Raw genomic sequence first — 27,738 nt, forward strand, 5'->3', positions numbered from 1 at the left:
AGAAACGCTACACGTCTCTCTCCCCGTAGCGCGCCGATTTTCTTTCACGATCAAGACGAAAATTCCTCGATCTTTGCAAGTACATGTGCCTCCCGGCTATTATGCGACGCCGCAAGCACTTCTAAATGCGATTAACCAGCGCGTAGGCGAACGCGCGCGCTTCAGCTTCGACGGAACCGAACAGAAATGTAAAATTCGGCTTTCCGAGGGCACCTCCACCCTAAGACTTTCCGAGTACCTGGCCGTGCTTTTGGGCTTCGAATCGCGTACCGTGTTCACGGGGGATGAGGATGCCACGAGCTCCGTCGAGGTACTCCTGGAACCCCCGTTTCACAACATAATCGTGTACACGGATATCGTGGAACCCACGTACGTGGGGAGCGGGAAAAAACCGATATTAAAAATACTTCCCTTTTATTACGAGAAAGACAAGCACGTCGTCACCTACACGTTAGATAACATCCAGTATTTTAACCTGTCTCAATTCGAAATTCCTTCAGTGACGATCGTTCTCGCGGACGAAACGGGAAGACGTTTGCCGTTGCGGTCCAAAGGCAGAACCAATCTAACGTTGCATTTCAAATATGTACCGTAATTCCCCCAAAATAATTCCCGTGTACACGGGACCCCTTTTCCAACGAGGGGGCGGTGTGTTGAGCAACATATCCAAGTTTATCGTTCCCATCTGGCAGCAAATAAAACCGATCGCCAAGAGAACGTTGAAGCGCTTGGCGCGGAATTTGGCCGATGGCGAAGGAATATCGCGCGCAGTAAAAAAGACGGCCATAGCAACAGGGAGAGACGTGCTGGATTCCATGGAGGGCTCTGGAAACAACAATGGGAAGAAACGCCGCAAACGACAACAAAAGGCGCCGACACACGACGCACCTGCAGATATCTTTGGTACGCCGTGAAGGTCACACATCCGCTGCGCGCGCTCCGTCATGACGTCAACGAAAGGAAAAATACAGACGCCGATCTGTCTAACGAGTGATGTGATGATATTCGAACCCCCTTCCATTCAATACGGCGTGGAAGATACTTCGTACCAACTTTTTTATCCGGTCAACGGAGTAAATAATTCCGTGATCGAGTTTTGTATTCAAAATTTGCAAAGGGCACACTTGGATCTCTACGGCAGTTTCGTGTCTTTGACCGTGCGCATTGTTCGCGACGACGGGGAAGAAATGGACGAGAAAGATGTCGTTTTCCCAATAAACCACCTGTTGAGCGGCATGTTTAAGACGGTCACCGTTTATGCGAACAACAAACTCGTCAGTTCCAACGAGTTGTACGCCTACAGGAGTATTTTGGACGTCGTGCTTCATTCCACGCCCATGGCTCAAGAAACAGTGCACGCGGCTGGACTTTATGTCGAGGACGACGAACATTTAACGGACGATTACGACGTCTCGTCTCGCGGTCCGAAACAACGTTACGAAGCGACGAAGGGTGGAAAATACTTTAACCTGGTCGGTCAGATCAATACCGACCTGTTTCAACAGCCGCGCCTGATGGTACCTGCCGTCGAAATTCGCGTCGTTTTCCTGTTAAACAACGACGAATTTAAACTCGTATCGGTCCCCAAAGACAAGAAAACGTACAATTACGAGGTGGACATTAAAGAAATGACGTTACACTTGAAAAAGGTGACGCTGGCACCTTCCCTATTTTTGGAATACGAGCGGCGGCTTCAGACCACGCCGGCCATCTACGTGTTACGCGGATTGGAAACCAAGGTGCGGAGCTTGAGTGCCGGGAGCTTGGACGCTCACTTTGAAAACGTTTACCCCGAAAGGGTGCCTTCCAAATTATGCGTCGCCCTGCTCGCCACGTCCGACTTTCTCGGCGACATCCAATCGAACCCCTACAAATTCCGCCATTACGACCTATCTCATTCGATGCTCTCCGTGGACGGCCAGCAAGTGCGAGCCGAGTACGACTTTCAGAACGACCTCGTCAAAATTCCCTACTTTAACTTCTTGCAAGAACTGGGAGAGAAACATTTCAAGTATAGCTACGAGCGATTTAAAACGAATGGGTTCCTTCTCTACTTCAACTTGGACGTGGACAAGTGTTCTTCTCCTTCGCATTTGAACGAGTGGCGAAAAGGAAACGTTCGCCTGCAATTACGCTTCGCTAAAGCCCTTCCACACGCGGTCACCGTCCTCTTGATTTCCGAGTGTCCCAAGCTCATGTACGTCGACAAGGACCGTACGGTCACCTTCCCATAAGAAAAGATGTACGAGAGCGACATCTTGGAACTCGTGTCCCTGAACCCCCTCGCTTCCTCCATGCTGAGAGGCATTTGCGCTTCCGACGAAGCCTTCGTTTTACGCAAGCCCGGTTATTTAATCATCAATACGGAAGAGCGAAGAAGACGCGGGCAGCACTGGGTGCTCTACCTGAAAAACTACGACGGGTCTGCCGTGTTTTTCGACAGCTACGGACTTCCCCCCATCGAAGCAAACCTTCGAAATACTTTACCTGTAGTGGACGAGTATAACGACAAGTGTATTCAATCGCCTTTTTCGCCTTACTGCGGGCTTTTTTGTATCTACGTAGCCACGCGCATGTGGAAACGCTACAGCTTGAAAAGTTGTGTATCCATGTTTTCCTGTAACCTCGAAGAGAATGACGAAACAATAAAACGTCTCCTCGTGAGCGAACTCGTTTCGTAAAAATAGACTATTTATTCACGTCATACACAAGACCCTTGCGAGACGATCTTCCAACGTGCTGACCCGACGCTCACCGCCGTCGTCGCCGGTCTGCACCGTGACGTCGAGGGATGTGTGGAGAAGCCAGTAGCGACGGACGATAGGTCGGTTGAAACCCGCGTTGATGAGACACGGGTCGACTGTCTCTCCTCGTCTATACTTTTCCAACAGCTCGAGCTTGTAATCTACGAAACGCTTCATTTTCTTTGCAATCTTCCCGCTGACGGTGAACAGACGTAGGGGTATCGTCTTGAGAATCGAGCGAAAGTCTCCCTCGCAGCTATCGCCGTGAATATAATCGCGTAATCGCAGCAAGTCCCGATACATTCGCGTTTGCACAAAGGTGGCAAACCTCTGCTCGGGCGTCATCATCATGACTGAGACGGAATGAGAGTAGACAACCTTTTTTTATTTCTCGTTACACAAAAATTAGGCTCCAGCTTTGGTTTCGTAGCCGGGAAGGCAGCCCAAATACGGACGAAGGCTCGAGTCTAACCAATGGCTGGGGTTTCTCGACCAGAGTCCACCGCAACGACAGGTAGTCAGTTGATCGCCGATTCGCAAAAAGAAGGTCTTTGGAGGAGGCTTGAAGGTTAGGACCAGGGGTAGATCTCCCGTCAGTAGCCATTCGTAATCTGCAACGAAAGGAGTGTGAGAAACGCGTGTTTTTATATCTCAAACACACACACACACGCACAATCTTCTTCAGTCACAGAGTGACACTGATGGTCCATCTTCTCCATCTTCCTTCAATAGTCGAAGTCCTTCGCAACGTACGTCGAACGGTACCGTCCGACAGCCGAGAAACGGGCGAATCAATCGGTCCGTCCAATGCTTTTGCTCTGGAAAAAAATGTGAACGATTATAGAACGTATTAAAAAAAAAAAACGAGGAAGCGTACCTTTGGACCACAATCCACCACAATTGGTACAGAAGAAGCGGGCGCTGCCAATCTCCCGAAATATGTGAGGCGGGAAAAAACCGACTTCACGCGCAGCAAAAGTGTTGTACACTGGAAACGAAACTCTTCAAACATTTCGACGATGATGATGACGTCATGGGTATTACTTACGAGGATCTACCAAGCTGATCATGATGGAATGACGATCGACCATTCGCTTCGACATTTATAGTAAAGCTTTGCCTCTCACTCTCTATGACGTCATTGAACGTGTTTGAACATGTTAAGACGTGTTTGAACATGTTCGGACACGGGCGGCGAAGTCGCCCCTGGACACACTCGTTCCTCTCTCTTCCTCTTTATGACGTCATTGAACGTGTCTGAACATGTTTGGACGTGTTTGGACGTGTTTAGACACAGGCGTCGAAGTCGCCCCTGGACACACTCGTTCCTCTCTCTTCCTCTTATGACGTCATTGAACGTGTCTGAACATGTTTGGACGTGTTTGAACATGTTGTGACGTCACTGAACATGTCTGAACATGTTTGGACGTGTTTGAACATGTTGTGACGTGTGTAGACACGAACCCCGCAATACGAAAAACGTCACGCAGTACGAATTAGATTGGTGGTTAGTGTGTCGCGCCCAGTGTAGAAGGATCCTGGGTTCGAATCCCACTCTGGGACGACTTGTACATGGCGACAAGAAGACCCAGAGTGTTAGCTTGAAATTAGTGTAATGTTTTATTCAACGCCGATGACATCATTGTCATATGCGACATCGCAAAAAGGCGCGAAAGACGGAAGGCGGGGTGGTCAAAGTACAGACGACACCGTCGCAATGCGAGGAGGAGGAGAGCGGTGTAGCGACTATAAAAGGTGCGCTGGTTCTACGACGATTGATCGAAAGCCCACGAGGGGCATCCATCCACGACGTGAGTCGTTTCGTGAACCAAAATGTAAGTTGACCGTCTCTGCTGTGAGAGTGTATTCTATGCATGACATTGTTTTTTCAGGAACCAATAGCCGCTGTCACCGCATGACACTGAATACAGGAACTCATCCCATCCTCTCTCATCATCATCAATCTCAAGCGTTCCTCAACTGAAGGGAAAAGTGAGCATTGTTTCGTGAGGGGGAATCTCGTACTGATTTTGTTTGATCGCAGTGCCGCGCTGTCTCGTATGTCAGTACGACCCCATCGATGCCATGCTCGTGGCCGTAGAAAGAGAGCACGAAGCTAGAATAGAGAATCTCGGTAATAGCCCAGTCGTCCTTTCAGATGACGACGACGACAGAGTCAGTAGTCCGCCTTTCGTAATACCTGAAACGGACGACGACGAACCCCTAGATGGACATGACAATGCAGACGAATTGCTCATGTGGGAAGGGGATCAGTCGTATGCAGATTTCATTCCTCTGTCTGGTAGGGTTAGAGATGAATCACCAGATGCAAGCCCAGAATTTCGAAACGAAGCTGAGCCTGTCCAGGGTCGTAGAATCGTTGAATTGAGAGAACACGTCGTAGAGAATCATCCGTCCGTCACGGAGAGACGATTCCTTCCTTTCTTTGTCACAGATGAGGCATTTGACGGAACGGCTACTAGGTACACGCTTCTCTGTTCCCCGCACGACGACAACGTCGACGATTTGCGACTCTATCTACCGAGCATAGCTCCAGTAATCACGCGCGTCCTCGAAGCTTATCCCATGCCTTTCAAATTTTGTCTGTGCTCGAAGGCGCTCATGGTTAAGGACGGAGCCGACGGGTTGACTTCTCATCTCCTTCACGTGAACCTTCACATGAGAGTCGTTCATAACCGCCAAGAAATCGAAGGCGCGATAAATGCTGCCATCGCAGAGTCCTCGCAACGCGTTGAAAACTATGCGAGAGAAGGGTCTGGTTTCACCTCGAACGACGTCCAATGTGTCGACTTAAAACTAACGCGCTTAAAACCGAAGCGGATTGGATGCACGATCGAGCTTCCCGAAATGTTGAAGAAAAAAACAAAGACTCTCACAAACGTCAAACTTCCACCGAATCACGAAAACGAGTGTTTCAAGTATAGCGTGCTGGCACTCTTACATCCTTTGAGGAACAACCCAAACGATTATGCCAGATACCGCAAATACATGAATCCTTCGAATCCGGAGACGCGCGTAACGTACTGGCCACCCTGCTTCCCAGTCACTTACGAAGACATTGCCCTGTGGGAGAGAAAAAACAAAATATCCGTCTACATCTACGTGTTCGACGAGCAGACGAGTTCGATATCTACCGGACGGATTCCCTGCACGCTCTATCAGGATAAAGTCCACCTGCTCGAGGTTAGGGATCACTTCTATGGAATCAGAAAATTTAGCACTTTCATGGGACGAGGAGACTATTTTTATTGTGAGAAATGCACGAGCGGTTATAGGACGAGAGGGGCGTTGGAGCAGCACGAACGTTTGTGTCGAGACGTAAACGAAGTAATTCTCGAAATGCCAAACGCGGGGGAGAGCGTCTCCTTCACCAAGATACAGTACATGCATCCCTACCCCTATTTTGCGGTGTTGGACACGGAAAGCATACTGGAAAAGGACGCGCTCGTGAAGGACGCCTCGAGTGTGCACAGGATGAGCTCGTATAGCATTGTGCTAGTGAGAAGTTGTGATGGGAAAATAATGAACGTAGATGGCTATTTGGGACCCAACGCGGCAGAAAAATGCTTGCTCGCACTAAAGCGATTTAGCGAACAAATCGATAGGCTGAACCGTCTTCCCTCACCGTTGGTCATGAGTATGGAAGACCACTTTCGTCACGCGAGCGCTACGCACTGCGAATTTTGTGGAATCGAATTTAACCGACATACGCGGAAGGTGTCGCATCACGACCACACCCGTTTCGTAGATCCCGGTTCCTCGAATTTTGTCGCGACGCTGTGTGATACGTGTAACCTTACGTGTCGTAACACCAAAGAACTCGTCGTGTGCGTGCACAACCTGCAGTACGATTTGAGCTCCCTTCTCCGCCACATGCACGTTCTAAATCTGGGCGAACCGTGGATCTTAGCTTCGAGCTCGGAAAAGATAAGAGGGTTCAATATTGGAGATCTCTATTTCCGCGATACCACGCAGTTTTTCAACCTGTCCTTGTCGAACCTGGTGGAAACCCTTCTCGCCAGTGGTGGCGAGAGCGCGTTTCATTGTACCCGTCAAATGTTTGGTGACCGTTTCCGACGGCTTCTCAAGAAGGGAATTTACCCGTACACCTTCGTCGACACTTTCGAAGCGTACAATATGCCCGCACTACCGCCAAAGGAAGCTTTCAAAAGCGACCTGAACGACCAAGAGATCACGGACGAGGACTATCAGTACGCCCTCGAGATTTTCGAATTGTTCAAATGCAAGGACCTAGGAGATTACACGCGTCTCTACGTCACGCTGGACGCTTGTCAGCTCTGCGACGTCGTACTGTATTTCAGGAAGATTGCGCTAGAGACGGATGGGATGGATATCTTACGTGCCATGTCCCTCGCCAGTTACGCGTGGAGCAGCGCTCTGAAGCTCACCAATGTCAAACTCGAGCTCATGAGCGATCGCGAGATGTATGAAACGATCGAGAAGGGGATCAGGGGAGGCATTTGTAACAGCTTCCACAGATACTGTAGGGCTAATCACGAGGGGTGTGACGATTACGATCCCCACCAAGAAAAGACTTTTATCCAGTACCTCGACGTGAACAGTTTGTACCCGTACGCGATGACTTTCCATCTCCCAACAGGAGGTTTTGAGTGGGTGGATCCTTCGAGGTGGAGCGAGATCGATTTTCTCAACATTCCTCACGATTCGGAAGTGGGTTACGTGTACGTGGTAGACTTGTCATATCCAGAAGAACTGCACGCGCTCACCAGGGATTTTCCACTGGCACCAGAACACAGGTGCGTGGACGAGAACGAACTGTCCCCCTACCAACGCCACCTGAAAGATGCGTTGTCGCTGAACGCCCCTCCCACCAAGAAACTCTTGCTGACGTGCTACGACAAAGAACGTTACGTCGTTCATTATGCATTGCTCGCTCTGTACGTGAGGTTGGGCATGAAAATAAAACGTGTTCACAACATCCTCTCGTTCCACCAAGACAACTTTTTGCGAACCTTCGTGCAGAGAAACGTCGCGTTGAGGAATGCCGCGACCACGAAATTCGAGCGACTTCTGTACAAAACCATGTCGAACAGCACGTTCGGTAAGTCGATACAAAATGTAAGACGGATGAAAAGGTACGCTATAGCCTACGACAAAGAAAGCGCGCTCCGAAAAGCTAGCTCCGTCGACAGTCAGCATTTTCACATTCTGAGCGATAAGTGCATCTTATACGAGATGAAGCAACGCCGCATCAAATGCACGCACCCCCTTTACGTGGGCTTTGCCATTCTTGAAATATCCAAAGTCCGAATGTACAGCTTCATCTACGAATCGCTCTTTTCTCGCTTGACATGTCCAGTGCAATTGATCTATAGCGACACGGACAGCATAATTTTTTCTCTCACGTGTGAAAGCCTGGAAGAGCAGCTGATGAAGATTGAGAGTGAGTTAGATCTGTCTTCCTATCCGCCGGACCACCCACTTTTCAACGACGAGCACGCGAATCAGATGGGGTACTTCAAAGACGAGACGGGAGGAGGAGTTATTCAGGAAGTCGTAGCCATCCGAGCGAAAATGTACAGCATCCTCTTGGCTGGGACACACAAACAGATCGCGAGAGCGAAAGGAGTTAAGAAAGACGTGGTGAGGAAACATTTATTGCACGAAGTGTACCGAGATTCTCTGTTCAATGAAAAGGCGGTCTCTCAGAAGCAGTGCACCATCCAGAGTATAAAGCAAACGATGTACACCATTTCGAGACTCAAGAAGAGCTTGGTCCCCTACGACGACAAGCGCTATCTCGTGGATGCCGTACACTCCTTCCCTTATGGAAGCTGCGAATACGGTAAGCTTTCCTAGTGTTTTGACGCGTATAGGATTACGATAGTGCTCTCTCTCTTTGTGCAGCAACGGAAAACCCGGAAGAGAGCCCGAGAGCGTCGACGTCGTCAGGCATCGAGTAACCGCGGAACAAAGAGCTGCACGCGCATGTAATCGAGAATAAAAGTTCTAGTCGAGACATGCTTCTCTCTCTCTCTCTCTCTCTCTCGCAGACAGGAGAAGCACGGGACATCGTGGCAGTGTGGTAGCGGAATGGGTGTACGAAAAGAATGACCATTCCGTCATCGTGCTGACGCAGTGACCCGCGCAATGACGACGCTGCGATGAAGATTCCCCTTTTCTGGCACGTCTGATCATCTCGTTCTGTTCGTGAGATCAGACAAGGGAGGGAGGGTGCAGGCATCTATTGACCAAGTCCTTTGTATGTATTCAATAAAGATGTTTCAGTGAAAGAACACACAGAGTCTCGTCAAAGTTATTCGGACTGTTTAATGCGTTGCATGTCAATAACCAAGCGGTATTTCAATAAATCAGTGACAAAGTTGGCGATGTAGACTGCTTGCAAATGTCGCTGCTTCCGCAGGGCGTGCTTAATATGAGCGATGGCACGAGCGAGAAGGTCCACGATGTCTGCAGCGATGTAGTTGAATTCTGCGTTGGACAAGCTCACAAATTCGCTCATCAGTCCCAGGGGTCCGTCCGGAACCGTTATGCAGACGTTCTTGTAACGGGCGTAAATTCGACGCACCATCTCCTGCAGCGGCCCCGGCGAGATCTCTCCTATATTGCCAAAGCCTACCATGTCTATCACGTAGCGAAAAGCAGTGATGACGAGCTCGTTGCGGGGACTTTCGCCGTTGAAACATTCCTTCTCCACTTCTTCCCAAGAAGCGTGGGTACGGGAACAATTTTGTAAAGAGTGGTAGCTGAACATCTTCACGTAGTGATGACGCGAGCGCGGTGCGCCCTGCCTTTATAGAGATAAACGCGCGCGCGCGCAAAGAACGGAGAATGAAAGCGAAACTGAAAAGCCACCCGTCGCCGCTAGGAGCGCGCGCGCAGCAGAGAGCCGAAACCGAAAACACCCGCGGCCGGCGCAGGGGGCGCTAGGAGCGCGCGCGCGCGCATGCGCGGACGGGTGGAGCAGAGGGCGCGCGCGCGCGTCGCCTCTCTCAGTTTCTCTCGGACCGTCGCGGAAGACGGACGTGCGCTCCGCGCGCTCGCTCACTTTCTGGCTGCCCCTCGTAGAGAGCAGACGTATGTTCTCCGCGCTCGCTCAGTTTCTGCCTGGAAGTTGCCGCGGGGGAAAAGGTGAGTGATTTGACGCGCTCCTTTTCTCGTATGTTTGCCGTGTTTAGCGGTGACCGCGCTCGTGTTAAGCCTTTTCTCGCATGTTTAGCGATGTGTGGTTCCCGCCTTGTGTTAGCTGCGTAGTGTTGGGGTTAGGCCTAAGCGATCGTCCCCCCGTAAGCCTTTTTCCCCCGATGTGTACTGTTTTCTGTTTAGCAGTAGCGGTTAGACCTTTTCTCTCGCATGCCTAGACTTGTTTAGCAGTGCTGTCATTTTTACCTGCCGCTAGTGTCTTGTTCTCTGTCTCTCTCCTCTAGAGCTATGATGGTGGCGCCATCTGGTGTGATGCCTTGCAACTAAGTGGCCACCTGTCGTCGATCTCTGCAACTACCCGACGTCAACAAGCACTGGTCACCCCGGAGCCGTTTCTTCGCCGCGGCATCGTTGATTTTCGAATAAATTGTTTCTCTCCACTCTATTTCTATCTTTTTATTTTATTTTCTACCTATTTTTTTATTTTTTATCAGCTCAACTAGCCCACAACTCACACAGTGGTCTGGACACGTCCTAGATGCGCCCCAATTAGTGTAATGACTCCCTGGTGGGTCCTGATTAATGTGGGGGGTCCCAATTAGCTCTAATTGCTCATTAATGGCGTCCAGGCCACTGTGAGAGTTGTGGGCCAGTTGAGCTGATACATTACTACTGACGCAGCCACAAACAACTGCGTCCGCGCAGGTCTGTGCAACTGGCATTACAGCTGTTGGAAATATTTAGCGATTGATTTATACAGGGTGGCCCAGAAAACGTGTCATTGAATTATCATAAAAAAACTACAGCACCTAGAGTCATGCGGTCAATGGCATTTGGTCTTACTGGGTTTTTGCCACCTCCTCATGTGAATGTCGTGTAACGTAAGTTTAATTATGTAAATTTTTGCGAGCTTAAGTCGGAAATTTGCCTAGTAAAGATCACTTTTTACCCCACCAATGTGAAGAGCGTGTCTAATCTAGTGAAATTCATGATAATTCACAGTGATATTCACGAGCTATCCCATCGGAAAAAATAGCCGAATATCATGCTTTTCGGAGCACCGGACCATACACTCTTAAAAATGAACTTCACCGCATAGCACGCAACTAGCCAACCATCATCTCGAATGATATCGTTATCTGCCCTGATTTGCTGAAAACGGGAGGCGTACGCCTTTTCTGTGACAATTATGAACAGCATAAGTGTCACAGAAAAGGCGTACGCCTCCCGTTTCCAACAAATCAGGGCAGATAACGATATCATTCGAGGTGATGGTTGGCTAGTTGCGTACTATGCGGTGAAGTTCATTTTTAAGAGTGTAGCGCGCGATGACTTTTTGAGCACAATCGCTCTCAGTGCGACGAAAGGAGGTTCCGAAGCCAGCCCACAGAGTGATAGTAGAAAAAGTAAGTTCCTAAAATTGGGAGAGGGAAAGCATTATCCCAGCGAAACTCGTACGTGGTAAGCCGTGCCTGTTTTATCTCTTTCTGCGATATCGGGGAGGGCTGGGTTTCAAACCTCCTTTCGTCGGAGTGACAAAGATTGCGCTGAAAAATTCGTCGTGCGCCATTCTGTGCGAACTCCCTAGAGCATGATGTTCGGCTATTTTTTCCGATGGGATAGATCCCTGTCAATTATCTTTAATTTCACTAAATTACACACGCTCTTCACATTGGTGGGGTAAAAAAAGTGACCTTTACTAGGCAAATTTCCGACTTAAGCTCTCAAAAATTTACATAATTAAATTTACGTTACACGGCATTCACATGAGGAGGTGGCAAAAACCCAGTAAGAACAAATGCCATTGACCGCATGACTCTAGGTGGTGTAGTTTCTTTATTATAATTCAATGACACGTTTTCTGGGACACCCTGTATGTTTATAGTTACACCTTTGATAGCTTTTGATAACGTTTTCGATGGACACATTCATAAATCCCACGCTAATCGTTCGAAAATGCGCTATCAAATACAAAATAATTCCGTACTTTTGTGCGGCTTTAAAATCTCTAATTCATTCCCCCATCGTGACTATGGATCTTAGCCACCAGCTCGCTTGCTTTTTAACCATTTTATCTGTATCTTACAAGCGGCCTATCTTCGTTGAGTTTCGTTTTGTTACGAATCTGGGAAACACTGTACGACGGATGGGGTGGCCGACTTTCACGGAAAAGGGCGTCGTCTCTCGCGCACCACGTGATGCATAAATCATGCGCTTTTGACGGGAGGTGATGAAATAAAGATGACTCGAGCATCTGGACCTATCTCTCCGTTGATGCACTGGCGCAACCAGATGTTAGCTCGCCTCGTGGCTGGCTTGGTAGCATATTTGAACGCGTATACGCTTTCTCAGGAATAACGGCACCACTGTGCATCAGGAAGATGGCTGCGATCAGTGAAAGTTATCGCCCCGCCAAACCTGCAAAATTGCTACGCACTGGGTTCACTGATCATGTGAAAATATACAGGAAGAAACTGATCGCACAGTTTGTCGTGATCCGCTTCCCTTTCATTTATTTTTCTTTAAATTTTTTTCCAGCAACTTCAACATCAACATCGTGATCGGCTTCTCGTGCATTAGCTGTCGAAAAGTAAATAAGGCCCGGTTTCACCAACGCTGATTACAATTTAAACCGAGATCAACGGTCCCTTAACGTGAATTGTACGCTTAATTCTGCTTCTCTAAAGGGAGTTATTGTTACTAAAACGTGTATCACATCACCAACTAACGTTTGTAAAAAAGAATTGATTTTTCATTTCATGTTTCTGCAACCCTTGATCTCGGTTCAAAGTTAACCAGCGTTGGTGAAACCGGGCCTAAGTAAGTAAACCAAAGAAAAGGGGAACGAAGCTAGACACATGCGTCACAGCCTTTACGGAATGAAACCGGAAAAGAAAATAATAACTTTAAAGAAACATGAACACGTTGAAAGAAGTGAAACTTGGAAGGCTCGGAGAACAAGAAAAAGACGTGAAACATGATTGAGGGTATGTTAGTGCGTTTGTGAAGCGCTACTAGCGTAACATGCACATCGATCAAAACGTTCTCAATGTCAACTTTTTTATTTTCTCTTTTTTTTTTTCGTTCATGAACGAATATGCGTTTTTCTTTCTTGTATTGAGAACTCTGGGTGTGACTCGCACTGCTCGACCACAACGTACTCCTATATACTATTGAAGATCAATATAGCGTAGGGCAGGACAAAAGCCTAGTCAGCAAAATAAATGTGTTCTGAAGAGGTTTGATTCACAACGATTACTTAGGTGTCACCGATGAAAATCAATCGCCCCCACGAGGGTGCCAAACGACCTTTCTTCGACCTTTCTCCTTGTAATGCCAAGCCCACATCACGCTTCAATTGCATTTAATTACATGCTTCAATTGCATGCTCGCGTAGAAAATAAAATAAATAAAAATAAATGTACCTATTTCTGGAAGTCCATGGCGTAATATATGCAATACACGTCGTGAGTTTACTGAAAACTCTGGCTTTGCTACTATTGTCAACTGTTAACATTAACGGTGTCTTTTTATCGGGTGTCCATGGATGTATTATTTTTGTTCCTCGACACATCGTGCTTAGCCAGTACGTTAACGAGCCGGGATCGGATCTAATGGATCGATTGGACCGGATTGACCTATTCGCAACTAGTAATATTAACCGGTCGGATCATCACATCGAGATCGACACTCGTGCCACATCCATGCGGATCGTTTGGGAGCTTCTGCTTGCGAATATATTGGTGTGGTGGTGATGAAACGGCTTGCCGTAGTCGGTCACGCTCAGGCGGGCAACCTTGCAACTATCGCACGGGGGGATCCTGCGTCCTGGGCCGACTTCACAGGGAACTGTGCCGACATTTGTCTTAAAGCGCCCGAGGAAAAACCCAGGGAAAAGATCCAGACAGAGGAGCCGGAGTCGGACCCGGGTCACCGAGGATCTTATTTTCGCAAAATATACTATACACTCTGTCCACTGGCATATGCAAACTCGAAGCGCAAAATAAAAATAAAAATAAAAATAATAAAAAGAAGAAGAAGAAAGAGAGAGAGAGGGGTGGCAACAGCAGCGCGTATGTCAGACTGCGGAGAAGAGAAACCGAAAGAGTGCTTCCGGTCTCAAATGTTATGGCTGCGATTGCGACGGCTTCCAATTTCACCACCAGCTGCTTGAGATTTTCCCTGGAGTGGCACACTTTTCTAGACGGCACAGCTTTCCAAGATGTTGGTCCAAGGTCGAATACTAAAAACCCTTTCCTCTCTCTCCATATCTTCATGTCCGCATGGGATGCTTCGTGACGCTAGCACGGAATATGTACTGTCGAAGGTCTTGCCATGTGAGTCACGGCCGGTGTCCATATATCCCTCCAATCTATTGACAGAACCCCCAAGTTCGGATTGTTCGCAAACTTCGGCATTAGAAATTAGACGGCAAACTTGTCGAAACGTTGACACTCCCCAAATTAGTTAATCGGGATAAACCTCCTTATTTCGTGTAAATTGTTCGTCTCCTTCTGATTGATTGATTGATTGATTATTTTCTAAGTTTCACGTGTCTATTATGCCGCCGTGCCATTGTCCGTACCATTTTCTGGTACATAGAGACACTTTATTTAGATGCGATTCACAATGTGGACGAACGATTGATGACAGTTACAGTGTTCAGTGACGATCAATGAATTGTAAAATGTTGTGTATACGATCATTAGAAAGTACGAGCAACACAGTGCTCGAGACAAAATTACACTGAACCGTGACAGAATATACAATAACGTTACTGTCGGTTTCTGCTGTACCGTACTAAACACTATATGAATGGAACAGTGTCACTTAAGTTTGCTCGTCTTAGGCTACAGTGAACAAATATGTACGTATAGGCACGAAAAAGAATGACATACAATGGTCATTGTAAATAACCCTTCTTTTTTTACAGTTTCGCGCGCCTCCAAGACCACATCGCTGTGACCGTAACTTGGTGTTCAGGGTCATGAGCGCCAAACGAACGCCGGGTCCGGAAAATCGTGAAAAGTCGCTCTAGTGGCAAGAAATGCCAATCTATCGCGTGTGCATCCATATTCGTAGCCAGTGGGGTACAGGTACCACGGAACTGCACCAAGCCAGTTTTACCACATGTTCCGCCACTTGCACTATGGAACATATGCGATGGAGGTCAAGTTATTACGGCATATACGGTGTGTCTTGAGGAAGACACACATGACCAGGAGCATTGACGTGATTTACTTGCCATGCGAAACGTGACCAGGAAAAAAGGCCACGAAAGGGGACAAGTGCGACATCATACTAGAAGGAATCGGGAAAGACCACGACGTCTTCCTTGAGGAACGCAGACCGAACTTGATCCGAAGTATGTGGGCCAACCTTCATTCTATTTCGCGGGTCTGTCTTCGTCAGGGTGACAGCTCGGGGGAAACAGGTCCGCGTCCTTTCCCAACACAAAGGGGGGGGGGGGGGAAAGCACCTTCATAGCGCCGCTTGTGTACGGGATTTACCCTCGTTCATTTACCCTTCTCGTTTACCGGGATTTATCTCTGCAGTCATGCACTTTTGCACTGGAACCTTACAGTGTCGATTTCTACCTCTATAGGTTAGGAACTTCCTGAACGTATCGAACTTGGTTTTCAAGTTCGTGGCTGGCACATTGAAAGAAGTCGCAGTGGGAGCTTAATTACATATTTAATGTCCCTCTATTATAAGGTCATGAATTTCGCGAGACTGATTGTTTCCGCCTGATTGCCTTCAGAGATTGTTTCCGCACAAGTTTCCGCAGCAGTGAGGTCGCGTTCGGAAGGCGGCTATGGAGCCCCCACATCAAGTATGGTACTGCTACACATCAAGTGTCTTGAGGAGGACAAACTGCTCTGCTTCCTGGGTAATCATCTCCACGTTGTCAATCTCGCTCGATTCAGGACGTTTCAAGAAGTCGACCCCGACTCTCGCAAACGGAAATCTCAAATACAGCGCCAAGAAGTATACCCGCAAAGTCGCCATCGCCCAAATTTTGACGCCACACCACTCGGGAAGTATAGCCAGGTATGGCAACCCTGTACGACGTTTGGTTGGTTGTTCACATGGTTGTTGACGAGTGTATTTGCTCGGAGGGAATTGTGCACACACGTCGTCATGTCACGTCGAGACTGGGAGGTACCCGGGTTCGAATCCCGGTGCCGGCTGTGCTGTCTGGGGTTTTTTCCTGGGTTTTCCTCAGACGCTTTCAGACATATGTCGGCACAGTTCCCTTAGAAGTCGGCCCAGAACGCACATTCCCCCAGGGCGTCAGTCGTGACGTTGCCCACCTACGTGAGGCCGACAACGGCAAGCCCTTCCACCACCACCACCACCACCTCCCACCTGTGCACACAGCCGGTGCTGGGATTCGATTCCAGGCCGGCTCCCACACTCTTAAAAATGAACTTCACCGCATAGCACGATCCTAGCCAACCATCATCCCGAATGACAACGTTCTCGGCCCTGATTTGTTGAAAACGGGAGGCGGAGCCTATTCTGTGCCGTGCATAATGGCACAAATAGGCACAAACTAGGCTCCGCCTCCCGTTTTCAACAAATCAGGGCCGAGAACGTTGTCATTCGGGATGATGGTTGGCTAGGAGCGTGCTATGTGGTGAAGTTCATTTTTAAGAGTGCAGTCGTATCGTGGAAGACCATCGTCTTAGCCACTCAGCCACGAGAGCTGGTCGGTACGCCGGACAAGGGAAAAAACTGAATGCTTGAAATTTTTTTTCCTAGTTCAAGTTGAGTCTATTCCACTCTATTCCACTTCTACTTCTTCCTTCCTGCTTCTTCATTATTTTTTTATTGGAGCAGGGCTTCCTTCTGCTCGGGTGTCAGAGGCCTTCGGGCCGCAGAACATGAGAGCTGACTTTGGGTTTGAGACCCCTACTATCAAACAGAAAACCTTCTTCTTGGGCTGGCGACCAGGAAATGCGAATGCGATTAAAGCCTGTGAAAGATGACGTGTTTTCGTGAACGATTACCCTTGCCGCTTGGGTGCCTTTTACCTTCGACGCAAGGACGCTCAAGTCGAAAAGATACAATACTATGTAGCGGTACTGTACTTCAGCGAAGGTGCTAAGAACGGAAGAAAGAGAACTTTGCAGATGCGACAGTCTCGCGAAAACTTTCGTGTGTTGTGTCTCGATTATATTGCCACGATAATTAGTTGTGACTGGATACATTTAATCTATTCCCTGAGGAGAGAGAATAAAAAAAAGAAATACCGTAATCATGAAGCCGGGAAAAAGCAAAAGTAACTTCCTCTCTCTCTCTTCTTCTTCTTTGTTTTTTTGTTTTTTTTTCTGTGCCTTCAAAATTACGAGAGACGCTATGTTCGTTCATTTGTTTTCTTGCGCTAAGAAACTTTTTTTATGATATTTATTTATGATGATATGATATTAATTATATTAATCAACAAGAAGATTTGGGAGTGTGTCCATGCAGTATTCATTAAGCTGAATTTAACGGCATGACGGCAGAACTAGTGCAGGGAAGTATATAGTCACACACACATACAGCAACTATACCCTGGTCCACGTGTTGCTTTTGTCATCATGGCTGTTAAATCCCAACCAACTATGCAACAATGCCATTCTCTTGGCAAACGGAATGTTGCAGTTTTTGTTGAAGTTTTCAACATGCCCATTCTGAAGCATCAATGTAAATTGATGTGGAACGACGAACAAAACGTTGTCAGATACGCGAACATGTTGCCTTCAGTATACCCTGACTCATGGCGGGAAAAGAAAATACGCGTATTACCGAAATTGCCCGTTTCATTTTTTAAAGTAGAAAATACGGGAGTTCTTTCCAATTGGAAAGAACTCCACTTAATCATTTTATGTAAGCAACCTAAGCAACGGGTACCTTTTCTTAGCAATCTATGGGCAACCTAAGCGGTTATCGTAACCTAACTGACGCTCTATAAACAGGAACCTTTAAAAGCCAGTACATTATTTCTTAAGGGAACAAATACTGGTTGCCTGCTGGTTTCGGTTCTGTATTAAAATCGAAGTTTAATTAGTAAAAGCAAATTAAACTTAACAAAGATGGGTCGATGAATAAGGCATTTCTCTTGTTCCATTGAGCTTGAACAAAAGCGTTATAGAACTGTCACAAGGTCTCGCTGAAGGTAATTTCATTTCTGATGACATCTCAATAAGAAGTCGCCTGTGAGACCAGCGAACCGTGACAACCGTTTTGAAACAGTTGTGTAGTCACTGCGTTTGACGCGCGATCGATTGAGATGGAGAGTGTTACAGTGTGACACGATGTTGTGCCAGGCAAATGCAGAGCTACACGAATTCTCAGGAGCAGAATGTTACCTTTCGACGAAACTAGTGGCGTAACCAGAAAAAAAATATTTCGGGAGGGGTCCTAAGGGGACTGTACATGGGAGAGGATGATATCACCCTCTTTCCCCTCGCCCAAATGCAATACTAAAGGTCATGGGCGTACCGAGAGGAGGGCAAAGGAGCCGTGCCCCTCCCCCCCCCCCCCTCGAGCACCAAGGTCAATTGTGAAAATTGTGCGCTCTTTAGTCATAGGTCGTCATGATTTTTCTCAGATGTCATAACGCCTGCACAGTCCGCAGTGTTCGTCTCCAAGAAAAGAGGGGGATTGCATGCTTTGCTTGGAAAAAATCACGGGAACGCTCATGCCAAAAGTACGATTTGGGGTAAGGTTTTGAACCCCTGAGACCCCACCTGTGGCTACGCCACTGGACGAAACCCTACCCTATTTTATTGTAGCCTGCTTTCTCCATAATTCGTTTCTCACATAACTCCTCCAGCAATTGCCCTCCATTTCTATATTGTCCCAATCGATGTTGACTGAATTAATCCGGTTAAACTGTCTTGCAATTACATTGTAGCGCATTACAAAAGCGCAGAAACATTGTATCCAGCAGTCAACGTACATGCACCTAAGTGGTTCGAAACAAGTCATCCTATGTCACTATATCATTGGCAGAACGCACACGATTCTCGCATGTACCGTATATAAGTGTGCGAACCTTACGGTTCGTTGAGCTTTTTCCCGATAACGCCGGTATGCATCGGTAACAATTCACCGCAGATAAAAGATAGGCACCCGATTTGTACCCTCGGAACAGCAAAAGTCTAAGGTGTAACGAGCGGACCAAAACTGACCTCCAGATGCATGGTTCAGTTGGACAACAGCCCTGGACCACAAGGCCCTTAACTTTCCTCTCCATGCAGTAGTGAAACAAATTTTTCCGCATGTACACTGCTTCTTTAAATAATCAAGTACACACATGGCACTCTATGTACGTGCGAGAAACCACATGTTTCGACACCCAACGAACTTTCCCAGAACTTAACTACTGCTACATATTCCTCCCTCAGCTCACGGCACAGAATCATGCCCGCGTGCACGCCGGCATGTAATATGATGCTCACCGTTGAGAATAAAGCGGAAGAAGTTGCACAGCGTCTTGGTTTGCTTTAACATAAAAAACAAAAACGTAAAAATGACGCGCGCTATATATCTGGGCAGCCTAGTATACGTAAACATTTTTAACATTCCCATCGGAGTAACTACATATTGTGATGATGCTCTTTCGTTAATCTCTGGTGTCTTGCATATGTTTTGCTGTAGACTTTTGTTTTCAAGAACGCCTCTCAAATATAAGCACGAAAAAGAAGGTGCGCCATACTGCGGAAGGTATCCTACACATAATCCCAAAGGGAATTTTTGCAGTTGTATATTTTTAAATCGGGATGCGGCTTCGAAGTTCGAACCTGGTTTAGGACTACTGTGTAGCTGTAGCATGTTGAGTACTTTCGCTTATAGTGCGGAAACCTCATGCAGGTAGTCGTAAAGAAAGAATAATAGTCGTAATAGAAAGCTGGTACGAATGACAGTGCAAAATGAAAATGTTCCGTTGAACGGGTGCACGCGTGCGCCACCATCGCACGGGCCACAGAGCTTCGGCTATTTTTCCTTTGTATATGTACTTGCTGGCTTGCACTGCGGCCTCACAGGTGGCGCCGTCACCGTGGAACATCCATGTCTCGTCGAGACACACTGTTAGCGCCGACCCAAGATCGTGTTACTGCCCTACGCAGGGCTGACGAGCTGCAAGTAGCTGTCCTCGGCTGGGAGTGCATGATCAAATTGTAAACATATGCTCAACGTGCAGCCACAGAGCTTCGGCTGTTTTTCCTTTGTGTGTGTGTATATATATATATATATATATATATATATATATATATATATATATAAAAGTGAAATAATAAGACTTGGACTACAGATTACAGGAACGTTAACAAAAACTAATTTATTAAATGGGCATTTTAACGCATAGATTAAAAAAAAGAATGGTCGACGTTTCGACAGTGGCACTGTCTTCGTCAGGACAAAAACTTCGTTTGTCCTGACGAAGACAGTGCCACTGTCGAAACGTCGACCATTCTTTTTTTTAATCTATGCGTTAAAATGCCCATTTAATAAATTAGTTTTTGTTAACGTTCCTGTAATCTGTAGTCCAAGTCTTATTATTTCACTTTTATTCAACTTCGTAGCCGTCTGATATATTAACCTATTTGTTCTATATATATATATATATATATAGATACTAATGGAACGATGCGGCAGCACCAGAGGACACGTGTTTCGCCGTGTTTGCGGCTCGTCGGCCCTGGGTAGCTGCGCATCGTTCCGAATTGGCAAACCAGGGGTCACTCAGCGAGCGATATATATATATAGTATATATATATATATATATATATATATATAGTATATAGTTGTGGAAGGAAGAAGACGCGGACAACAGATTTTAGGGAAGTTAGGAACACTAGTTCATTTAATGGGCAGAAATTAAAAGTTAAATGAAAAAAAAAAAGGGTCGACGTTTCGACAGTGGCACTGTCTTCGTCAGGACAAAAGATGCACAGGCGGTTACAGATTGCTTAAATAGGTTTAGTACGTGACGTCATAATCGGTACAAAGCACGCCGATTGTATGCAAATGTACCGATTATGACGTGGATGCATGGTTCAGTCGGACAACAGCCCTGGGCCACAAAGCCGTTAACTTTCCTCTCCATGCAGTAGTGAAACAAATTTTTCCACATGTACACTGCTTCTTCAAATCATCAAGTATATAAGCATGACACTCTATGTACGTGCCAGAGACCACATGTTTCGAGACCCAACGAACTCTCCCGCAACTTAACTACTGCTACTTATTCCTCCCTCTGCTCACAGCACAGAATCATGTCCGTGCACGCCGCGGGATGTAATATGATGCTCGCCGTTGAAAGTAAAGCGCAAGAAGTTGCACAGCGTCTTGGTTCACCTTAACATGAAAAACAAAAAAAAAAAACGTAAAAATGACACGTGCTATATATATCTGGGCAGCCTAGTATACGTAAACATTTTTAACATTCTCATCTGAGTAACTACATATTGTGATGATGCTCTTTCGTTAATCTCTGGTGTCTCGCATATGTTTTGCTGTATACTTTTATATGAGCCCTTGTCACCTACTATTTCCAAGTTTAGTCCTGTTGAAGGCAGCGCTGACTGCCGAAACGTCGACCCCTAACTGTAACTGTAAATCTATTTCGAGTACCTCCCGCTTAATTTTTAATGTAATAAAAGTAGCAGTTGTTTTTAATCCTTATACGGCCTCCCAAGTCTCTTCATTGCTTGTAGTCTATATATACGTACATATCACTCTTGGGTAAGTTACTTCTAAAAAGTAACTGAGTTAAAGTTATAGTTGCTTTCTTGGTTAAGTAACTAAGTTACAGTTACAGTTACTTTCTTGGTCAAGTAACTACTTACAGTTAGAGTGACTGAAAGAAAGTAACTTAGTTACATTACAGTTACTTTTTATAAAAACGACCATAAGAGGGTGATACATCGTTAACAACGTGCATTTGTTTACATTTACTTAAGTGCGATAAAAGTATTATTGCACTTAACCTGAAGCTGTATAAGTCAATATGTCAATAAGTCAATATGTGGCTTCCCCACAGGGAAAAATAAGTCATGTGCACGTACGTAAAAAAAGGATCGACATTTGTTCGAGTAACTAGGTACATTTTGCAGTTACATTCACAGAAATAGTAACTAGTTACAGTTAAAAGCTACTTTTCTGGAAATGTAACTAGTTACTGTAACTAGTTAACCCCAAAAGTAACTAGTTACAGTTACAAGTTAAAAGTAACTTAGTTACTACCCAAGACTGGTACATATATAGTTCTAGGCCAACAAACTGTCTGCAACATGCTGTCAGCGAATGCGCTGATGTTCGTTATGAAAGGTATCCGAAACTATGAACTACAGACTAAAACTATTGACGAAGTAACACTTATCACCACGCCTTGTCTGTAGTTGGGAACACTTTATGATACCAAGGTTGCAGAATCGGCCAAGGACAGCAGTAAGTTGGTCGCTTTTGACACGTCTTCGAACATTCAATACACGCTGCGGTGAGGAGGGACTTCAGATAAACGTGACCATGAAGTCTTCAATTCTTAAGCGTAAAAACTTTCGCGTGCAGTCTTAAAGAAACTACGAAAGACGCGCACAGCACCATCCGAACAGTTTCCTCTGATTCTTTTGCAGCCTCTTGGTTTCTCGTAACTACAGGTTTCGGCTCACTGTTTCAGCAACTACAAGTTTTAGTTTTTCTCTTTCCACTCATAATATGTTATTTAATTTCTTATGTTCTCTTTTACTATCATTTACAAACTTACGAACGTCAATGGCTCATTCATATAATGTACTTTTGTGTGTGTGTGTGTCTTTCTTAATCCTACTCGCTTTTTCATAGGTTCATTCCAGCAAATCTGTCTTGGGGTTGCCATGGGGAGCAGAGATTACTTTGAGTATAAATCGAACATGTTTAACGATTGTTCCGAAATATGTTTCTAACCACAACATTCCTCATAGATTGATCTTTCCCTTTTTCCTTTTTTTTTTTTTTGGCGGCGTCCAAATATGGGCCACTGCTCCATGATATAACCCAACGTTTTCCGAAATCTTACTCCCCAAACGGATCAGTTTCGTGCTTGCGCAGTTGTCCAAAAAAGTTTCGAATTTAGAGCACGTTAAAGAACCGTCAAGAAGGAAACGAATCCACACATTCATCATAATAGTTGTATCGCAACGTAAAAGCTATGAGCTGTGAGTTTTCATAGCAAAATGCGTAAAGGCCAGCTAGGCAAAAGGGGTTGCGAACAATAAACTATAAAAACAAACTGATTGAACGGAACCCCATCGCATGGATCACACATGAACGTCTTGTCAACGTCTGTCTCAGTCATGCAGAGTTGCACTGGAAGCGACTGATAAACGTTTTCTGTGTCTGCACAATCGCAAGTATAAGCGGTGTCGGGTGACGTTTAAAAAATAGCAACTTACGCTGCCAGTGTGTTCCTACCCGATGTCGGTTGTGGGACACGAGCGACGCATGCCGGACTAGCGAACACGGCCACTTGGTGAGCCCGCCTCAGTAGCGAAGCACAGTCCCCATTCTGATGCAAATGTTCGCCACTCACTCCACTCACTCCCTTCGGGAGCCACCCTCCCTCTTTTACGCTTACTCTCGCCTCGTATCCACCCAATATCACACTCCGCGTATTGTACCCACCGTTGCGTGGGAACTCTTTTGAGCGATCGAACACTTCTGGCGAATGATTTTTTGTTCTTTTTTGTTTTTTTGTTTCTTCCGAGAGAGAGAGAGAGATTATGCAGTTAAGAAAGAGCCTCGTTTTCTAACGAGGGATTCGGATTATGTAAATAGTGTAAATAATCGCAACCAATATTTCCGTCGAATTTTGCCTGATATGTGTACATACCAATGGTAGATTGTACATATTTTTTGCAGTTTAACATACTTGTAACGACAGTTTGCATTTACGCTCACCACTCATAGTAGACCCCCTAGCTATGGGGTAGCGCTCCACTCCTAAGAGTGGAAAACCTCCCCACTTCATCGTCAGAGTATAACTGTTGTTGTTGTTGTTGCATTTACGTTGTTAATGTGATAGTTAAAAGCAAAGTGTAATCTGGGCAGCGACCCGTGTAATTCGATAATTATGTTAATAAAATATTCTGAACAGAAAGCGCATATCTTCCATTATTTTAAATTTTGGACAACCCGTTTGGGTCACGAATTTCTGCTGCTCTGGTGGTGTAGTCACCACTGATATAGACGTCTCGTGACACACCTGGCTTCCCGCCAAAGGACAACTGACATTCTCCCCCCTATCTATGCTGATCCAACGCTCGCTTTCCGCATACCACGACTCGATGTTTACAGCTCAGTGGCGTTACCGCTTGAGCCAGGTTGGCTCTTCCAGACACACTGTCACTGCGGTGCTCTTCACACTACCAACCTTCCCGAACCGCACTCTTCTGCAGGAGCGGATCCAGGCCCTCGGTTTGGGGTGGGCAACTTCTCTTTCGAAGCGCGTAGTGGGGGAAGAGAGAGAGGGAAATCCAATGTACAAACTGACGTTTCAGAGGGGGAGATCGCCCTCTCTATCTATCAAAATTGCTTGATCCCAGCCCACCAGCTCTGCCCTCACAGCTCTTCTGACCTTTTTGGATATACCATAGTTCTTCTATCCTTATTGTGAAGGGGATCACTATTTCATTCCCTACATCACCACCAGGAGGAATGCGGTAGAGTGTCGCCCTTGGCGATGAAACTCTCCATTCATCATCTCCAAATGAAGTTGTTGTTGTTTAGACTGTAGTGCATGATAGTACACCATGGAACTACCGCTACTACAGTGCACTCTGTGCTTGTCGAGTACATCTCTCTCTTTTTTGTATGTACAAAGGCGTACCGCAGTACAGACCTGGGTGGGTATGTCGGGGAACGGCTCAAGTTTTTGGCACAAACAGTTTTCCTTGGCGCAACAGTTTGGCACATACGATAACTCTTTTAACGCGTTTTCTAGAAGATTCCGAATGCATTTTACGTGTCGCTTGCTTGATGATCCTGTCCAATGTGGTCTTTGGCGCTTCTGCGAACGTAATCCCTTCGTGAACAGCCCGTAGGCGTGACGTCACCAATACGGCGCGCGCGCTGTTTTCACGTGCGACCCACGGAAGAGCATGCACTCAACTTTGTTGTATACCCCACGGAGGAAAGGAGAGAAAAGGAAGGCGTGGGCATAAATAATTGAGCTTCTTTCGAGTGTTGTGTCGCGTGACATGAAAAGGTCCATTAGAGAGCCTTGCACACTCTTTGCGCATCTACCCAGGAATTTCGAAAGTAAAAATTTTAAACGATTATGGTAAGAAACGGTTAACGAAAACTCGATAAATAGCGACGACGTCATATAGCTGACCTCCACTTTCAGCTCCACATTCCAGTGAGCGCCTCGTTTCAATGCTTCCTCCACATCGACGTTATACGCTGCCACTCTAAAAACTGAACTTGGCCGCACAGCACGCTCTGCGCCAACCATTGGCTCGAATGATACGGTTATCGCTTCTGATTCGAAGAGAGGGGGCAGCGTACGGCTTTTGCATCAATTTGAGTGCATGATAATTGATACAAAAAAGGCGTACGCCTGCCTCTCTCCTCGAATCAGAAGCGATATCCCTATCATTCGTTGCAATGGTTGGCGCAGAGCGTGCTGTGCGGTGAAGTCCTGTTCTTAGAGTGATGACGTCACCAGTTTGGCCCAACGGAAAGCCGGTTACGCTGCTTGTCGGATGTTGTGTCTCGTTCCCCGTGTCTAATAATGGTTAGGCTCCTCTCGACAGAATAGCTTAATGATTTGGTAAAATTAAGAGCTGAGTCCAACATTAACTTTTGACAACTTAGGACAGAAGTTCCAAAGTAAGGTCAAACGTGTTTTTTTTTTCTTTCTTCTTCTTCTTTTTTTCTAGTCCAATTCAATACGATCCAGTCTGCTACACACACACACTCCACTACATATATAAGGAAGTTGGTGGCGGACAACAATTTACGGAACACGGTTATTTTAATCCCTGGATTATAGTCTCATCCCATTATGGTCCTCCAGCCCTCTCTGAACGGAAGCCAGTCCGCCCTCGCCGCGAGGAAGAGAATGATGGTGCCCGTATACCTTTTACTACTTATATGTCACACGTTATTTATGATTGTTTCCGAATGACGTATAGTACCTATACGTATATACCTACGAAAACACATTTCTAAGCGAAGCGCTGATGATGCGTGCCGCATATACATATTCTGGCCATGAATAGTTAAACACGCGGCATACAGGAAGTGCATTCTCTATAGCGTAGCATGCGTGCAAATCTGTTGACATTGAGGTATATACCACTGGCTGTGGCTGTAGAAGCGGCACACAGGTACATATATGTGAGGGATTTTATGGAACGCAAAATATATATAATGCTGCTTGCAGCGGTAATGCTGATGGGAACCTCCAAGACCTTGCGGTAGACAAGTACACTCTTAAAAATGAACTTCACCGCATAGCACTCTCCTATAGCCAACCATCATCTCAAATGATATCGTTATCTGCCCTCATTTGTTGAAAACGGGAGGCGTACGCCTTTTCTATGACGATTATGAACAAGTTCATTTTTAAGAGTGTAGGTGGGTGGGTTCGAATCCTTGAAACGTCTGTGCTGTCTCCAGTTTTCCTGGAAGAAATTTTTCAGATGGCCTCCCACGTCTCCCTCTCGTCCCTGTTGTCCTCTCTCTCTCCATATGTCGATGTCTGGCATGGCATGAACTCCCTCTAATCCACGCGCTCTACCCCTCTCTTCCCTGTCCCTCCTTCCAAAGGAGTGAAACTTGCCGAGCAGGCAGACCTCACTCCTCATTTCTTCATAACGTCACCCCCCCCCCTTTCCATATGTCGATGTCTGTACGCTGTTCATAGTGACAGTTGTATCGCTGTGCTAAAGCGAAATAAAATAAATAACACAACACACACACAAAAAAAAAAAAAAGAAACGCAAGTAGAATGTTATGGCGTCAACTTGTCAATGAAGTAAAAGGGTTACGTGACGCTAGCTCAGGTTGTCTGTGCTCGCTCTCCATCGAAGAAGGGGACGAAATGCGCATACTCCGTTGGACGCTCTGAGATTGAGGTTTTTCATCTTTCACCATACGGAAATATAACGCAACCACCACCATACGGGCTCGCTGCGATTTCCATTTCTGCGGATAGAGACCTCACAGCTTTGCTCTACAACTTTCTGATTTAAACTACAGACTTCATTTCGTAATGGCATTAAAGCTAGCGCTGCTGGCTGACTGAAATTAGGTTAGGCGTGCGTATAAGGTCCCGAATGGAATATACATATATGCAGCTCAGTTTTCCGAGTAAAAACTCAACTCTGATTTGTGAAAATTATGTGCCGTTTCTCGAAACGCATAAAAACCAGCTATTTATAACCTGATTGAGGAAAAATCGGTGGTGAGTTTTACACCTGGTCAGATCCTGAGTATGTTTAGGGCCCGTATCCTACACGTGTCACTCCGTATGATGAGAATGGAAGCGTTCCTTTCGAACAGAAGTGCACAGAGTGATTCCATCTATTGATTGGACAGCAGGGATTCCGGACACGGCGGAAGCCACCAAGACGCACTAAAGAGAGAGAATCAGATTAACGTATGACATGACCCATCATCGATCTATTGACTTCAAGGACACGAGACGCACGAAGGCTTTTCGACCGGCTTTACTTGGCTACTTGGTGCAGAGCGTCCAATGACGTCACCGGCAGCAGATCGAACGCATCCAGCTCAAGCTGACGAAAATCGCTGATCCACAAGTAAAGAGGAAGGTTTTATTCGGCAT

At 46.3% G+C, this 27,738-nt stretch overlaps 2 protein-coding genes and 2 long non-coding RNA genes across 4 annotated transcripts in view; 2 read left to right on the forward strand and 2 right to left on the reverse strand.

Moving 5' to 3' along the window:
* The window catches only part of LOC135398785 (galactosylceramide sulfotransferase-like), a 57,768-nt gene extending 34,325 nt beyond the window's left edge, over positions 1 to 23,443 (reverse strand). The window contains exon 1 of the mRNA XM_064630233.1: positions 23,339 to 23,443. The gene's annotated coding sequence lies outside the window, so the exon portion shown is untranslated. The remainder of the gene's footprint in view (positions 1 to 23,338) is intronic.
* On the reverse strand, positions 3,020 to 3,852 carry LOC135397546 (uncharacterized). The gene is made up of 3 exons (XR_010423657.1): positions 3,622 to 3,852; positions 3,418 to 3,562; positions 3,020 to 3,355 (listed from the first exon to the last, which is right to left on the reverse strand). It is a non-coding gene; the product is annotated as an uncharacterized LOC135397546 (long non-coding RNA).
* LOC135397547 (uncharacterized) lies at positions 4,542 to 8,766 on the forward strand. Its single transcript, XM_064629139.1, has 4 exons — positions 4,542 to 4,579; positions 4,637 to 4,736; positions 4,789 to 8,592; positions 8,655 to 8,766. Coding segments are annotated over exons 2-4 (3,861 nt in total). The 5' UTR covers positions 4,542 to 4,579; positions 4,637 to 4,735; the 3' UTR covers positions 8,711 to 8,766.
* Positions 9,745 to 10,356, forward strand: LOC135397548 (uncharacterized). The gene is made up of 2 exons (XR_010423658.1): positions 9,745 to 9,899; positions 10,196 to 10,356. It is a non-coding gene; the product is annotated as an uncharacterized LOC135397548 (long non-coding RNA).
* Positions 23,444 to 27,738: the final 4,295 nt, after the last annotated feature.

The sequence above is a fragment of the Ornithodoros turicata genome, chromosome 6 (genome assembly GCF_037126465.1).
Source record: "Ornithodoros turicata isolate Travis chromosome 6, ASM3712646v1, whole genome shotgun sequence".
NCBI classification, from domain to species: domain Eukaryota; kingdom Metazoa; phylum Arthropoda; class Arachnida; order Ixodida; family Argasidae; genus Ornithodoros; species Ornithodoros turicata.